General features: G+C 46.7%; 4 protein-coding genes across 4 annotated transcripts; 2 read left to right on the top strand and 2 right to left on the bottom strand.

The window, feature by feature from the left end:
• Positions 1-220: 220 nt before the first annotated feature.
• Positions 221-2229, bottom strand: HD556DRAFT_1421328 (uncharacterized protein). Its single transcript, XM_041304485.1, has 8 exons — positions 2127-2229; positions 2051-2072; positions 1800-1947; positions 1487-1747; positions 1297-1437; positions 1022-1240; positions 889-972; positions 221-840 (listed from the first exon to the last, which is right to left on the bottom strand). The coding sequence occupies exons 1-8, from the start codon at positions 2188-2190 to the stop codon at positions 664-666; spliced, it is 1116 nt and encodes a 371-aa protein (XP_041153057.1). The 5' UTR covers positions 2191-2229; the 3' UTR covers positions 221-663.
• Positions 2230-2821: 592 nt separating this feature from the next.
• On the bottom strand, positions 2822-5412 carry HD556DRAFT_105130 (Pkinase-domain-containing protein). Its single transcript, XM_041296012.1, has 2 exons — positions 5280-5412; positions 2822-5228 (listed from the first exon to the last, which is right to left on the bottom strand). The coding sequence occupies exons 1-2, from the start codon at positions 5386-5388 to the stop codon at positions 2950-2952; spliced, it is 2388 nt and encodes a 795-aa protein (XP_041153056.1). The 5' UTR covers positions 5389-5412; the 3' UTR covers positions 2822-2949.
• Positions 5413-5499: 87 nt separating this feature from the next.
• HD556DRAFT_1421303 (ATP dependent DNA ligase domain-containing protein) lies at positions 5500-10411 on the top strand. Its single transcript, XM_041304484.1, has 30 exons — positions 5500-5791; positions 5845-5904; positions 5958-6092; positions 6144-6274; positions 6324-6409; positions 6457-6593; positions 6642-6817; positions 6866-6961; positions 7013-7098; positions 7149-7184; positions 7234-7508; positions 7558-7594; positions 7644-7740; positions 7794-7958; positions 8009-8052; positions 8107-8196; positions 8243-8297; positions 8347-8383; positions 8434-8515; positions 8568-8628; positions 8681-8763; positions 8821-8926; positions 8974-9316; positions 9369-9398; positions 9445-9509; positions 9557-9640; positions 9702-9836; positions 9886-9962; positions 10025-10087; positions 10147-10411. The coding sequence occupies exons 1-29, from the start codon at positions 5594-5596 to the stop codon at positions 10036-10038; spliced, it is 3021 nt and encodes a 1006-aa protein (XP_041153055.1). The 5' UTR covers positions 5500-5593; the 3' UTR covers positions 10039-10087; positions 10147-10411.
• A 3919-nt stretch (positions 10412-14330) lies between these two features.
• HD556DRAFT_1249608 (uncharacterized protein) lies at positions 14331-14591 on the top strand (the record flags this gene model as incomplete). The annotated part of the gene is made up of 1 exon (XM_041298864.1): positions 14331-14591. A coding segment is annotated over one exon (261 nt), but the record flags the coding sequence as incomplete, so codon positions are not given.
• Positions 14592-15403: the final 812 nt, after the last annotated feature.

Below are 15403 nucleotides of genomic sequence, written 5' to 3'. Positions count from 1 at the left end.
TCAGGGAGAGCAATGTAGCTGTCGTATTTCTGTCTAGGAGCATTTTGAATGCTAACCGATCCGTGAAAAGTACAGCTGGTCGCCATAGTGCTAGAGCGTTGCACAGCATGACGGGTGGACACAATTGACACCGAGCCGATGCTTATATGTTCTATTCCCCCTACATCACCAGATGTATAGCATGTATACGCTTCAGTTTTAACTATGGACTTGAACATACGAACCACAGAAACCTTTAAATAATATAGTATATACAACATATGAGCGGAACAGGATCACAGATCCAGTCTGTCTCCCGCAATTTATAAGGACCAAGATCTTAAGAGGTACATTCCTGAGTCCTCGAAGTAACGAGGCATTCTATCTGCAAAACCTTCTTTCAAGAATGAGCATGAAAAGTGGTTTCGAGAGCGTCGGAAGCAGCGTCGTTGGTCTGCTGCTGTTTGTCCGCATGTTGATTCCCGGTTTTCTTCGTGATCGTTCGTGAAAATGCGCTCAACGAAGTCGAGGTGCTTATGCCCTCAACCTATACCTCCATCCCTTGTCGCGCTGAGACGCGCGCTTCTAGTCCTTGCTCGCCGTGCTATTAGTTCTACTACCGATGAACGAACAGTTAGCCAGAGCGTAGCGGTACCGTGACTTGACTATATAATAGGGTCTTCATCAAGCCTCTGTAGCAACGTCCTTTTTCTTTTTCTTCGACCTCCCCGCCCGATCATCGGAATCCACTTCTGTATGCCGTCGCTTTCGCTTCTCTTCAACTGTAGGGGCTGCTTCTTCTTTGGGAGCGACATATGCCTCTGCCCGTTCCGCTCGTCGTTTAAGTGTTGCTTCAGCTTGCTGCAGATAAAATCAGATTTGTTGCAGATCGCACAGCAAAGCACGCACTTTTTGTTTCCTTTGTTGAACTTCCCGGGCCTCCCGCTCATGGACCTTGAGGAAATACTCTCCCGACTCAAGCTGAAGGTCAACCTGGACATACCGTCAGCACTGCTCAACAAACAGCGGCAGAGACAATTACCTTCCGTGGTTGCTGTGGCGGGGGGAAGGGTGTGTACACTTTCTTTGCTGGTTTCTCCTTTTTGGCGCGTGTTTCGTCATTAACTGCGAGTTTCTCATTCTTCTTGCTCGTCTTTTCAGATGTTTTTAGATGTCGTTTCCTGAACTTGGGCAGGAACCGGTCCCAGGACTCTGTTGCCAACTTGGGATCCTTCGCGAGTTCTCTTCTTATCATGAGTTCCTGCGAATGATTTAATGGAGCTGCGGAAGGAACAAATGTTGGTCGGCACACCTCACCTTGATGCGGTAGATAGGATGAATGTTTTTCATGCAATCGAGGACTATTCGTCGAACTTCCTTTAGTGACTTGTACGGACCCATGACGCTGACTGTATTTCCTTGTACGAGAACGTAGCACTGAGTCAATAGCTCGATGGCCTGCAAAAAGTTTATGATATACAGACTGTCGAAGTTATGGGATACTCACCTTCAGCGTACTCCCATCTGGTCCAATAAGTCGTTGTCTCCGCTTCACAAACCGGTCCTTATTACGAACCAGATTGCCAATTTTGATGATGTCGCATGCCATGTCGTCCTGCAATACCTTCTGAGCTTGAGTGATTGCGACCCCTCTTGCGAGCAGCTTGATGATGTCTCTCGCTTTAAGTATGATGTATGGATCGAATGTTTTACGTGTCGTCCGGACGGACATGGACCCATGAACCAAGTCCAATGTGCACGCAATGCCCTGGATGCCGAGTCAATGGTATGGTATGGCGGAAACTGATGCGATGACTCACATATGGGTCCAGAACCTTAGTCACAGCGCTCCAAACTTCCCTCAGGTAGTTCTCCCTATATTTTGGGAAAAGGGTTGCGAAAGAAGATTCCTCGGTAAATATGCCGCCTTTGTTGTGATCTGGTGCGAATGGTTCTATTGTCCACTGGAGAATATTTGAGCACGTGTTGACAGTAAATATAACGGTGCTTACACTGGAGAGGAGATGCAATGAGAAATGATTTTAACTGATACAAAGATGATACTTACTGGTCGATGTCATCGGTGTCCCATGCTGAAACGCAACCTCACGGTCACCTTCACGGATTGTTAAAATTTAAAAACTTACGTTTCTCTTTGCGATGCTTTTTGTTTTTGTTGATGACCGGTTGCTCGCCTGAAGTTGCTGCCATCGTCGCAAGCAAATTGAAAGTTGTCGCAGTAAATTAGTGCTTACCCCGAAGCGAGGCACAAGTGTAGATGTGACTGTGTGTGACAGTGGCAGTGCAGCACGTGGCCTCGCTGCGTTTGATGTCTCATGCGGTGAACCTCAGCCGATGTATTTTTTCTACCATGCAATACATCCAGAAGGCACGCTCTCCCTCGAAGAGTTACATTCCATCATTAGTTAACACGCCATGACGATGAGCTTGAGCAGGAGAGAACTGCTCGGCGCAAGGGCCGACAAAAAAGTACCAAAGAGTTGAAGCTAGACGAGATCAAGCTTCATGAATCAGAATAATACCGCACAGGAATGGGTAAGATTGATTTATTCATCCTGCCTTGCCTTTGTTGATCATATTGCGCAGGTGTGCCTGATCTTACACATGAAGCTACCGTCAAGCTATTCCGCAAACGGGATCAGACGGAAGTTGCTTACATCCAGCTCCTACGTTTCATCCGAATCAGCTGTGTAGATCCTACGTCTGCAGTCATATCAAAACAAGGGGAACACCATTCCCTCAAAGAATCAGTTCCTCCGCAAGCCATCGATGAAGCCATGGTCACCGATCGTGATGACACGCTCCTCATTGAACCGCCATCACGGTTCGCAAGTACAATGATGATGATGGATGGTCCACTTCCATAGCTGAGACACAAAATTTGAATACCAATGTTGGCGGTATCTACTATAAAATGATTTTACATGTCTCACAGATCGTACCAGCGAGCTAATCAACGTACACCAACCTCTCGCTAAATTCGTACCCTCCCATCTCGGTTTCTGTGGGGCTGAAAAGTGGACTATTCGGTGTCATCAGCATTCGTGGAATGTCCAACTCCCAGTTCCTTCTCAGCCTTTGATAAATTACCTGGAAGCTTGATAACGCGCCCCTTTCCTGTATCAAGTGTAGTACAACCTGATATCCAGCAGTGATTTGCACAGGCGTCGGCCTCTGCACCTCCACGCGGAACCGCACTGACTTCAGCGCTGGCAGAAATCCAGATAGATCCTTCGTATCATCTGTTCTGCACTTGAGCACACCTGAATGTTCCGCATGCGTGAGGACTACGCGGACGCCCATGTTCACCAGCATTCGACGGCACTCCTCGCGTGATGTGAACCCGTCATGCGTGGACAGAAGCTGGTACGTTACTGGCTTGAACTTGAAAACACTATCAAGCCAACGCCGCCGCGGCGTCGCGGGAAGAGTGAATGAGCTGTCAGAAAATGCAGGTGAGACGGCGGCCAGGGTGTCGCTGCCGCCTTTCTTGCGTAGCTTGTTGAGCGGTGGCTCAATGATTTGCACATGGAGCGCAGGCCGTCTGTCAGCATCGTTGCTCCGCAGAGATGACTTCTTGACGATTCCGGGTCCACTGACACTGAGAGATATATTCTCCTTATCGACCTCTCCGAACTGGCTTCGCCGTTCGCGCCTTATATCCGCGTCGGATATGATCTCCTGGGGTGACGAATAGCCTCTGGTCTGCACAACGTTGCCTTTCCGATGCTTGTCGAATTCGATATTGACAGGTGTGTGTAGAGCTGAGGTGTTTCCAAGATCAAGATGGGGTGTGCCTGCAGTGCGCGCCTCCATTGCATTCAGATGTTCCACAATTTGCTGGAAGAAATGCTGCATCTTATCATCCTTGAGTTCCGGGACTTCAATCGCGGGCAAATTTTTAGAACCAGCCGTGGGTGATAAGGGCGATGTTAGAGATGTAATATATGATGACAGAGGAGAGCGGAGATCAGCCCCTGGACGTGGCGGTGTCGGTGAGCACAGAGTTATACGAGGAGCGCCTAGTTGTATGCAGTCTCTATCACTATCATCGCTGTGCAGGGGAAGCGTGCGACCAGCTGCCCTATGCGGGGTCGGAGGAGCTGCGCGAGGGGGAAGAAATGAAGGCGCGCGTGCCAGGTGGGGTGTTTGGGATGTGGTCCCAGTCATGCCCTGAGGGTCACTCCCAATTGATTTCTTCCTACGTGTCTTTCTTTGCACCATCTCCTCTTCCTCGTCGTAATTTTCCAAGTGCTTGTCCCGATAATTGGTGAGCAGTCGGTAAACGCCTTTTTGCCAGTTTGGCTCGGAGCTCTTGAGGCTAGCTTTGATGTCTTCCTCGGATGTATCGTGCCAAAGCGTGCGGAGGTTCGCGAGAATATCTTGGTCAATGTCTTCAAGGTCAGAGAGAGGTCTTGCTATATCATTGAGCCTCGGCGTGCTCGCGTCCACAGACTTTGGCTCTTGGGAAAGGTAGAATGGGTGAGTGAGGATTTCAGGGATCGTGATGCGCTTCACAACGTCCTTCTGCAGCATCTTTGTGATAAGATCCTTGGCCAAGAGATCGATCCCAGCTGGCATATCAAACTTCCCCGACTTGACTTTATCTAGCAGTGTTGGTAGGTCCTCATCATCGAACGGAAGGCGTCCCACAAGCAAGGCAAATAGAATCACGCCACAGGACCAGATATCAGAAGCGCGTCCATTGTACTCCTTCCCCATGATGACTTCCGGGGCCGCATAATGAGGGCTTCCACATGCCGTCTGAAGTAATCCATTTTTGGACCTGGCCTGCCAAGCAGCCATACCAAAGTCTGCGACCTTGATGTTCTTATTTTGGTCCATGAGAAGGTTCTCAGGCTTGAGATCTCTATGCGCAATGTTGAGTCGATGGCAATAGTCGATTGCGGAGATGATTTGCTGGAAGTAGCCCAATGCTTCGAAGGTGGATAGCCGCCCCTTGTTGCACAGATAATCGAAGAGCTCGCCTCCCTCTACGTACTCAAGAATAAGATAGAGCTCGCTGGAGGTCTCCCATACGTCATAGAGGCGCATTATGTTTGGATGGTCGATGAGCTTCATGATCACGATTTCACGTTCAATGCTGAGAAGCATATGCTCCGCGGAGTCGACAAGTTTGGTGATAGAGTTCATGAGGATGTTTTTAGACACAATTTTTACTGCGGCATATTGACCTGTTTTTGAATGTCGTGCGATCCTTACGCGGCCTAGTTGGGATCAGTGAAATCGCATGGTTTGCCAGCAACCCAGATAGATACCTGAGCTTCCCTTGCCAATAGTCCTTCCGACCTTCCATAGTCCAATCATCTTTGGGTCATCCCCGCTACGATTCCGCCGCGGAAGCCTTGGATAGTCGTCGTTGTCCATAGTGGTTAGTAAGGAAGATTGGGCTGACAGATTTTCGGGCAAAGAGTAGCCAAATAGAAACAAATAACACGCTCATCAGTTCGAGTCACGCGTTTTGACTTTCTTGCTGCCAACCTCCACCATCCCCTGACACTACAAGGACTTGCAAAGTACTATTACAACCAAGAACAACATATCTGTTTTTTTTGTTTGATTTCATAAGATAATGATGCAGCCTACGCCTGCACCGACATCGCCTTCAGGCTCACCAGGAGCGATTCATGATGAAGAAATTATAGCCTATCCACTTCCTCCGCAAAATAATGGCAGTGCTCCCTTTTCAGTACTAGCTGGGTTATTTGAGAAGTTATCAACAGAAAGAAAGCCCGAACGAAGACGGCGACTTTTGGATGTCTGGTTCAACGTATGTTTTTGTCTACGAACAAAAAACCAGGCTTGACACGTCTGTGGCGCCAGCATTGGAGAGAAGAAATCGGGCATGATCTTTATCCCGTTCTCCGCCTGATCCTCCCACAGGCACGTTTTCTGTCACTTCAAAAATTATTCGGGTAAGCTGAACGTGTGAGCAGAAAGATCGTGAGCGTGCTGTGTATGGCCTGAAGGAAAAGAACCTCGCCAAGACCTACATCAAACTGATCCCACTCGGCATAAGAGATCCAGATGCGATCCGCTTGCTCAACTGGAAGAAGCCTACCGAAAAAGATGTTTGTATCTTGTGTTACGTTTGTTGAGCACGTTTGTTGAGCTTTTCCTAGAAAAGCTCTGGTGACTTCCCCACAGTTTTGTACGAGGTCGTGAGCAAGCGATCCTCCGTCGTCGAGGGAAGCCTGACAATCTATGATTTGAATGAAATTCTGGATGACTTGTCCAAGAACATCGGCAAGCAGTACGCATGATGATTTTCGATAGGCTCTTTGGCTAACAATAGTATACAGTGACATTCAGTCAAGAATCCTGCAGCGTATTTACAATCGTGCTACTGCTGAGGAACAGCGGTGGATTGTGCGTATAATTTTGAAAGGCATGTCCTCTTCCATCATGGCTTCAATCGTGTGTCAACTTTTCAAGACATGGTTATTTCTGTGAAAGAAACCACCGTTTTTGGCGTGTTCCATCCGGATGCGCAAGATCTGTTCAACATATGTTCGGACCTCAAGAAGGTTGCTTGGGAGCTATGGGATCCTTCAAGGAGGTTGAATGCTGAGGTATAAATTTTCCTATTCATTGAAGATTTCACAGCTGATGTGACATAGGATAAATCCATCCAATTGTTCCGTGCATTTGCGCCGATGCTGTGCAAAAGACCGGCCCATAAGATTGAGGACTCGGTGAAGGAAATGCAAGGACATAAATTTATTATCGAAGAGAAACTTGATGGCGAGCGCATGCAGCTGCACAAGCGCGGAAATGAATACTTCTACTGTTCGAGGTAGGATTTGTCGCGTGTACCAATGACCTGAGTTGACCCTTGATTTAGGAAAGGAAAAGATTATACTTACTTGTACGGACAGCATGTCGGGCAAGGCAGTTTAACTCCTTTTATCGACTCTGCGTTCGATGAGCGGATCGACGAGTTGAGTTTATCTCGACGTTTCATTCGTTTGTAATTGAAGCTATGTTGCAGTATCATTCTCGATGGAGAAATGCTAGTCTGGGACCCTGTTTCTGAACGTAACTTGCCATTTGGTACCTTGAAGACAGCTGCACTTGGTCAGTGTCTTCAGTTAGTCATCTGTCTAAGTGCTTATGATATCCCTCAGATAAATCAAAGAAGGAGCACAATCCTAGACCATGCTGTATGTGCGCACTATTCTAGATTTTGCAGCAACCCTTACTTCAATCTAGTTAAGGTTTTTGACCTCCTCTATCTCAATGGCATGTCCCTCCACCAGAAGTCACTCAAGTTCCGCAAACGCAACTTGCGCGCATGCATCAAAGAGGTTCCGGGCCGCATTGAATTCACCGCGGAGTTCGAAGGCAAGACCGCCAAAGATGTTCGGCAGAAGATGGACGAAGTGATGGCGTCAAGAGGGGAAGGCCTTGTGATCAAGCACCCTGACTCCGAATACATCTTAAACGGCAGAAATAAGGATTGGATCAAGGTTAAGCCAGAATATATGGTAAATAGGTCGAGGCGCCCCCTTACATTTATGCTCACAGTACTTTCAGGACAATATGGGCGAGACCGTGGACGTGTTAGTAGTCGGTGAGTCCGTAAATTTACTGTCTTTACTCAGCATACAACCGCAATGTAGCTGGCAATTACGGCACTAGAAAACGTTCAGGAGGTGTCTCGACACTCATCTGCGCAGTCCTCGACGATCGGCGCCCGGAGGGTGACGAAGAACCGAAGTAAGTCTTGCAATAGATTCAGCGTCTCGTGTATAAACATTCCTGGATACTAGGTACAGCACCTTTGTCCGAGTGGGCACAGGTTTGTCATTTGCAGACTACATCTGGCTCAGACAAAAGCCTTGGAAAGTATGGGATCCAAAACATCCCCCAGAATTTCTACAAACTGCAAAAAAAACATACGAAGACAAAGGCGATTTGTATCTGGAACCAGAGGAGTATGACCCACACTTTATCTGCTGGCACAGACTGACGATATGATTGTCAGTTCGTTCATACTGAAGGTTAAGGCAGCTGAGATCACGACTTCAGGTATCAGGCAATCATTTTGAATGCGTTGTCTCGCTGATGTGCCATGTGAAATAGACCAATATCATTTGGGCGTTACTATGAGGTTTCCTCGAGCATTGTCAATTCGCGACGACCTGTACATTGCAGATTGCATGACCGCATCAGGTGCATGCCTTTGTATTCCATCAGTACAAAGCCTAACCTGTTTTAGCTGTTCTGGAGAGTATGCGCTCCGAGCGTAAAAGAAAGATGGAAAGTGATGCTGGGTAACTGATCGTTGGTTTTCTCATCGATACCTATATTAATCTTTAGTAGCATGTCCAAGAAGAAGCGAAAGACAACGGCAAAGAAGGTATGTATGTTTAGGGATTTTCGTGCTATCGTTGTCTGAGCATCTCTCAGGCAACTGTCCTACCACAATACCAAGGACCTAATCTACGTGCAGTCGAGATTGAGTCAGATCTATTTGAGGATATGAAATTCAGTGAGTCCTCCTTACCGCCTGGTGTTCGATCAACGGTGACTTTGATTGTAAGTGGTGTCATCAGACCCAAAATCACGAACAGGTAATCAAGACCGTCAGGAACTGATGAAATTGTAAGACAGGGTCATATCTGAAAAAAATCATCTAGATCTGAGTTCCCCACAGGATCCATGCCAATGGGGGTAGCTGCGTGCAGGTCGTTACATCCAAACAGCCTGTTACAGTCATTTATGGAGGGACGGCTACGCGTGAGTATCTGTGCACTGATATTCAACTACTCCGAGGGACTGATCACAATCTCGCAGCTTACGACATTAAGCTGTTGGTTGACAAGGACAGTGTTGACATTATCAGGCCTCGGTGGGTCACGGATTGTATACACCGGGGAGAGCTCGTTCCTCTTAGAAAGAAGTAGGTGTTGCAGTACTCGTTTCTGCAAAGGATCACACCTGTTTTAGGTACTTCTTCCACGCCACTTTAGCACGTCAAGAATCCGACGATTATCATCAGCTGGACACTGACGAGGACCAAGAAATGACTGATGGAACTGTAGAGGAAGACGCCAGCCTGAACATATCAATCACCCCAGAAGGCTTTAAGCCGAAACTTGCAGAAACTGAGGACACTGATCCTGAACTTGCGGACTGGTTTCAAGTTGATGCCAAGCCTGCCATTCCAGAAGACAGTGAAACGGAGGATGAATCTGATGCGGATTCAAACAACGATGATGTCAAAGAGGAAGATGATGATGAGTGGTTCCAAGTGCCCTACAGTCCCGCTGTCAAGCCCATTGATGAAAACGTGTGTGATTTTATTGTATGGCATAACCATTATTCACTAGTTATCCCGACAGTCGAACACCACACTTCATTCACAGTCACAGGTAAGGGTTTCTTCATTCATGCGTCGTCCTGTTACAATGACATCAGGACGTGGCAATGGGGGAAGACGACCAAGCGGGGGAATACGATGCAACAGCAATATTCAGGCATCTGTAGGTCTCGTGTCTTCCAGGTTATCGGCTCTCACTGTCGGTGGTAGTTGCTTTTACCTTGACACGCCAAGCAATGCGCGGAGAAACGGCATGCCGGTGAAAACCAAGTATGAACAGGAGATCTCCACTATGTGAGCTTTCTCTTCAGGTGCCAAGTATCGTTTCCCTGATATCAAACCTCGATACTCTAAGCTTCGACCAGGTTTCAAGAAGCATCCAGGAGAATGGCGGAAAGATAGTGGCACTCGACGATCCAAAACTCACGCATGTTGTCTTGGACAAGCGAGACGACTCACGACGATTGACGCTCATACAGCGTACCTCGAGGTAAGTGCTCATATACAATATTATCATACACAACTGAGGAAAATCTTAGACCTCAACGACGCCGATTGGTGATATCCGACTACGTGACAGCTTGTTTAGAAGAAGAATCGTTACTTGATGAGGAAGGTGAGAAGTCTTAGTTGCTATCAGTCTTCAGGAACGTTCTATGCTGAAATTGTCACTCTTAGATTTTGCTCCATAGTACTTATCACTCCTTCATTGCTTCCTTCATTGTACAATTCTTATTCAATGTGTGTTTCCTCAAAAATCTTATCGGGGTTACCTTTTTACATCCTACACATTGAGGTAGGGGCTGTCATCAGGAAAACCTTCCTGGGGAATGGGTGCATTCCTGCCTGAGGCATGAGTGTGTGGAATGTGGGGTTTTGGGCTGATCTGTCATGGCACAGTTCCTCATGTACCTTGTCCTGCTCCACAGCAATAGTGTCTTTGTAGTTGTCTGCACTTCATTTGTGGTAGTCAGTAGCTTGCTTATAGACCTTTTATTGACCCACCCACCATCCCTCTTGGTTTGCTGTTTCTTATTGTTTGTCCCCTGCATGCCTCTGGCTCCTGTCAGTCATGCCTTCCTGTGCCTTTGGGTTGGAGTCCCCCTCCCTTTGGCATGCACCTGGTCACAGGCCAATCCTTGACAAATTTGACCTTGTCCCTGCCCAACACCCAGGAAGGCCTCTCTGACATTCTTTCTCCTTGTCCCTATCCCTTCTCATCCCCTGTCATACTGAAGCCTGAAAAAAATGTTATAATTTTCAAAAAAAGTTGATATTTGGATAATTCTATCTAATTACAAGTATTAGGAATAAAACTGCTAAATGACAATAATTTATAATGTGACTACCAAGAATTATATATAGAAATATATCTATCTAAATACAAGTTCAACCAAAAAGTGTCACAATTATCCAGAATTAGCAACTAGTTTGGATACTAAATCCAAAGCCCAAGCCAGAGTGTCTAACAGAGCATCACAAGGCAGACTACATTCTTAGCACCTGCTGCAGTTATCCATCTCCTAGGATAAGTCTTTGTTGACACTATAGCACCTGAATGGTGAGGGTCTATTTGAGAGAACAAATATATTCTGATATGAGACTATAAGAGCAGGCTATGAAGTCTAAGATAATGGGTGAGCACATGAAGCACTGTTCAGCCTTGATTGAAGATCTGCCCAAGAAAGGATGTGAGCTGCAAGGGTGGATGGCCAGTCTTATATGGAGTTTTTATGTTGAGCGGGAGGGATGAAGTCTAAACAAGGTATGAATATCTCAGTATTTGGATTAAAACTCTATTAACAAATTGTGTACCTAAACAAGGTATGAATCTACTTGATGTTAGTCTGGCGTTAAACAATACAAAAATACTAACTCACATCTCAGTATTCAGTATTTGGATTGAAACTGAGATGGTACAACACTTGGAGGTGGGCTTATAATGTGCATGTGTCAGGTACTGCATATGGAATAAAATGGACTGAAACATTTGGCTAGATGAGCCAACATCAACATGTCACTCATCATGCACATTTTGGTTGTGCTCATTATTCTTCAGCCTTCTCCTCCTTTCCACCTTTGGTTCTATCAGATTCCAACACTCCCCCTTGAGCGCTATCCAAACCCATCATGGCCCATAAATGCTGTAGTCTGGGGCATGCAAGTGCCTTGGTGAACACATCCACGATGTTGTTCTCTGTGGGGAAATACAGTTGCTTGAAGACACCATTCTTGACATGGGTGCACACAAAGTGATATTGTAAGTTGATGTGTTTTGTCCGCGACTGGAACTTGCCATTGGATGTTAACATGATGGCAGCCTGATTGTTGCAAAAGATAGGGATGGGGAGACTGGGAGGCTCGTAGAGCTTGCCAATGAGTAGCTGCACATAGAGGAGTTCATGTACTATGTTCGTGAGTGCTATGTATTCTGCTTCGGCTGTGGATAATGCGAACTGGTTGCACCATACATCAAGGAGCCTATTGCCCTCTGATACAGTACATCATGCATATCCTGGAGCTCGGTGTGTGTCACGGTGTAGAGACTAATATCTCTGTGGCCTTGTAGAGGTCTAAATTCCTAACGTCCTAATCACCTTCTGAATATAGCGCGACACATATATCGCTAGCGCACTCTTAGCGCTCCGTCGGCTGCTCGCGCGCACGAGTGCTTCGGTCGCGCATCTTCAGTTCCGTCCCCCGTCCTCTGTCCATCCATTCCATGTCCGTTCGGTTCGTCAGTGTGTATTCCTATCTGTTTTCTCATGTTCTGACATATCTCCGGTGCTTGCACATATATTCTGTATGTTATAGACCCTTATTACATGTTATCTCATATTCGCTTCGCTTCTCAGTTCACTTTAGCGCTTGACAGCGCTTAAACACTTCATAGTTAGAATATATATATCCGCATCTCGTTGTAGAAAATGGCATCTTTCTTCCCACACATCATTGGACTTTAAGTCTAAATTCTCCACTATAGTCGCCAAACACTATCAAAATATCTAAGAATATTCGAGCACTAGTCATCGTGCCCTTCTAGAACCTCTGTTACTTGTCCTCCGGCTCGTTAAAAGAGTCACTCCGCTCCACCCACACACGTGCGCCCTCGCACCTTGTCGCTCGATAAGTGCTTATTAGCGCTTCCGCATGTTCCCACTTCGCTCATCATCGCGCGCCTTACCAGGCTTGACTAAGCGCCCGGTTCAGTGTTTCCCTCCAATTATACACTTAGAGGAACCTTCTCAGTAGCAATCCCCTTGGGCCAACATTAGTTCGCGCACAGAGGACCATCTGAGTTTATCTCATACTACCTATTTACCTACCCTTTACATTCCTCACCCACAACGGGTGACTGATCCATCGACAGGATGGCTGTGGCCTCCATGGGAGTTAGTCTGCTCTTGGCATTGCTCATGCAGAAATGCTCGACAATGGTTGCAATGTATGCCTTCTGCGACAATGTTATGGTATGTCCGACCCCATCCCTCATTACCTTCAACCCTAACACCCACTTTAACTCTCCTAGGTCCGATATTTTGAAGTGTTGCTGGAGTTCAGACTTGAACTGGAGGATGTGGGATGTGTAGTTAACAGTGACGACCATGTTGTCGACAGATATGGTGATGACAATGTGTTCCTTTGTGGTACATTTGTAGTACACCACTTGGTCTACCTTCGAGTGACTGAATTCAAGGCTCAGGAAGATGCCTGCAAGCTCCTCTGCCCATTTGAATCCAGCCTGCTTCAGGCCAGGTAAGCTTCTCTTGAGCTTCAAGATCTTCCCATCCTTCCCAGCCTTCAGATACCTGGGTGGCAGCCTCATGTATATCTCCTCCTGGATGCTGGCATAGAGGTAAGCATTTTTGATATCTACCTGGTGGATCTCCCAATCATACTGAGCAGCCATTGTCAGGACTGTCCAAATGGTCGCCATGTTGGCAGTTGGCACAAAAGTCTCAAAGTAGTTGACTCCATAGTGCTGGCATTGTCCATTGGCAATGAAGCAGGCTTGCAACTTAAGCTTTTCACTGTCTGGTCCACACTTTGTGGCCAGAACAAAGTGGCATGGGATTATATTGGCGCCTTGAGGTGTGTCCATGACTTCCCATGTACCTAACTTCTCTAACTGACTGATTTCATAATCCAGCGCTTCTTGTCATTCAACACCATCCAGTCCGTTGAGTGCTTGCTGCAAGGTGGGCTCAGGTTTGGCTGTGACAAATGCTAGGTGAATATGATTTTCCTCATCTAACAAGTCCACCTCTGATGCCTCCATTAGGTTCTCCATCTCTACAACTGCCTTCTGGCCCTCATTGAGGGCCACATAGTACCCTGGAGGGGTCTAGTTCTTGTGACCTTGGGTGCTGGCGGGGTTGGTGGATGTTCTGGTGGGGATCTTGGAGGAGTGGATGGTTGAGGTTGCTGCTGCAAGGTGATGGAGTTGGACCGCACACTACTATGGTGCAAATCACTTAGAGGCCGCTTACTTTGTGCAAGTGCCAAATCAAAGGCGAAAAAATCAGAAATTGATGTCAGCATGGTTCAAAAATGTACTAGCTTGACGAGCTGAAAATTTTGATGAAAATACAGTAATTGAGTCTGTGTAGTAGCACAATGGTCACTAAACAACAGAGGGCTGCTGCCGCTCATGCAAGAGCTGCAAGATGACCCTGCGCTGCTTGAAAAACCAGCGACTCCAACACTGTGCCTGCCACATCCAACCCTGCAGTGATCGAGATCGATTATGACTCCTCCAGCGAACAGGACTGTGGATACACTGGAGGTGTGAACTTTCAGTTCTCTGACACTGAATAAAAACAGGTGCAACGCTGATGCAACCAATTGTTGCAACAAACACATCTTGGAACTTCAAGAAGATTTTCATGAACAAAGGTCTCTAGTGCAGGAAGTAATTGAGGCAGCTGGTCATTCATGCATTTTCTTGCCAAAGTTTCATTGCGAGCTCAATTTCACTGAGTTCTTTTGGGGTATGGTGAAAAAATACCTTTGTGACAATTGCGACTATACTTTCGACACACTGAAGGAGAACATGCCAAAAGCATTAGCCTCAGTTCCTCTTCAAACAACTTGTAGGTGGGAACACTGGATGTACCGCTGGATGGAGGCTTACCGGTCAGGACTGGGTACCAAAGATGCCCAAATACAAGTCCGTAAATTCAGTTCCACAATGTATAAATCACATAGACACATTCCAGATGCTGTTGCGAGCACATTTGACTAAGTGTTCGGTAGCAATAGTACCCATGTGCCAAATTGGACCTGGCCGAAATATTTTGCTCACTCAGTTTTGACCAATGGAAAATCTGTCTCAGTATTTTGTTCCTACCTTTGAAAGGAGTGTTTTCCCAAGAGGGATTAAGATTCTGACCTTTTTTGAACAGTCAAAATATTTGCACAAAGTAAGCGGCCTCTAAGTGATTCACACCATAGGTGAGTTTTTATTACCATTGCTGCTGTTATGTTCATTGACCTTTGGCGCTGAATTCTCACGCCTGCAAGAGGTTGAGCTTGGTCCTGGTGACCAGCTCATATGGAGTTTGTGCCTGGAATTGCCCTAGAAGGTGGGCAATTTTTCAGCCAGGTGGTGTAATTGACAGCCTCTGCCCACAGGTACTTGGGGAGGTCCTTCACCAGCAGCATAGCTCTGGCATGCTTGACTAACATGCAGTTGAGCCACTCGGCTACTCCGTTCTGTTGAGGTGAGTTGTGTACCATGAGCTGTTGCTCAATGCCTTGCTGATGCAAGTACTTGTTGAATTCTGCACTCAGATACTCCCCTCCGTGATCAGATCAGTGTAGGCATACAACACAGAGTGGGGCTATACAAAGATGGCTCCAAACTGATATCTTTATGTTGTGGTCTTGCACTGCCTAGTCTGCTATACTTGGTGAGACAAGTGCGTTCAACCCAGGGGTCTGTGGTCTGGGAATAGTTTTGGGGGTCAGTGAGTGATGTGGGGTCAATAGTCTGAGTGCAGGAAACAATGTCCAAAGGTATAATTATGATTCTGATGCAAAAGCATCGGGTCTGAT

This window comes from Suillus plorans (assembly GCF_016647745.1).
Source record: "Suillus plorans strain S12 chromosome Unknown HD556scaffold_107, whole genome shotgun sequence".
Classification (NCBI taxonomy): Eukaryota; Fungi; Basidiomycota; class Agaricomycetes; order Boletales; family Suillaceae; genus Suillus; species Suillus plorans.
The sequence above is the reverse complement of the archived record's forward strand: the minus strand, read 5'-3'. Positions and strand labels throughout refer to the sequence as shown.

Coding starts and splice junctions, on each gene's coding strand:
- HD556DRAFT_1421328 (XM_041304485.1), bottom strand. CDS start 2,190: ATGGCAGCAACTTCAGGCGAGCAACCGGTCATCAACAAAAACAAAAAG. Junction 2,073..2,126: donor AAAGCATCGCAAAGAGAAAC/GTAAGTTTTTAA, acceptor GTTGCGTTTCAG/CATGGGACACCGATGACATC. Junction 1,241..1,296: donor ATCCTATCTACCGCATCAAG/GTGAGGTGTGCC, acceptor AATCATTCGCAG/GAACTCATGATAAGAAGAGA.
- HD556DRAFT_105130 (XM_041296012.1), bottom strand. CDS start 5,388: ATGGACAACGACGACTATCCAAGGCTTCCGCGGCGGAATCGTAGCGGG. Junction 5,229..5,279: donor TATTGGCAAGGGAAGCTCAG/GTATCTATCTGG, acceptor GATCCCAACTAG/GCCGCGTAAGGATCGCACGA.
- HD556DRAFT_1421303 (XM_041304484.1), top strand. CDS start 5,594: ATGATGCAGCCTACGCCTGCACCGACATCGCCTTCAGGCTCACCAGGA. Junction 8,053..8,106: donor AGCTGAGATCACGACTTCAG/GTATCAGGCAAT, acceptor CATGTGAAATAG/ACCAATATCATTTGGGCGTT. Junction 9,510..9,556: donor ACAGCAATATTCAGGCATCT/GTAGGTCTCGTG, acceptor TGTCGGTGGTAG/TTGCTTTTACCTTGACACGC.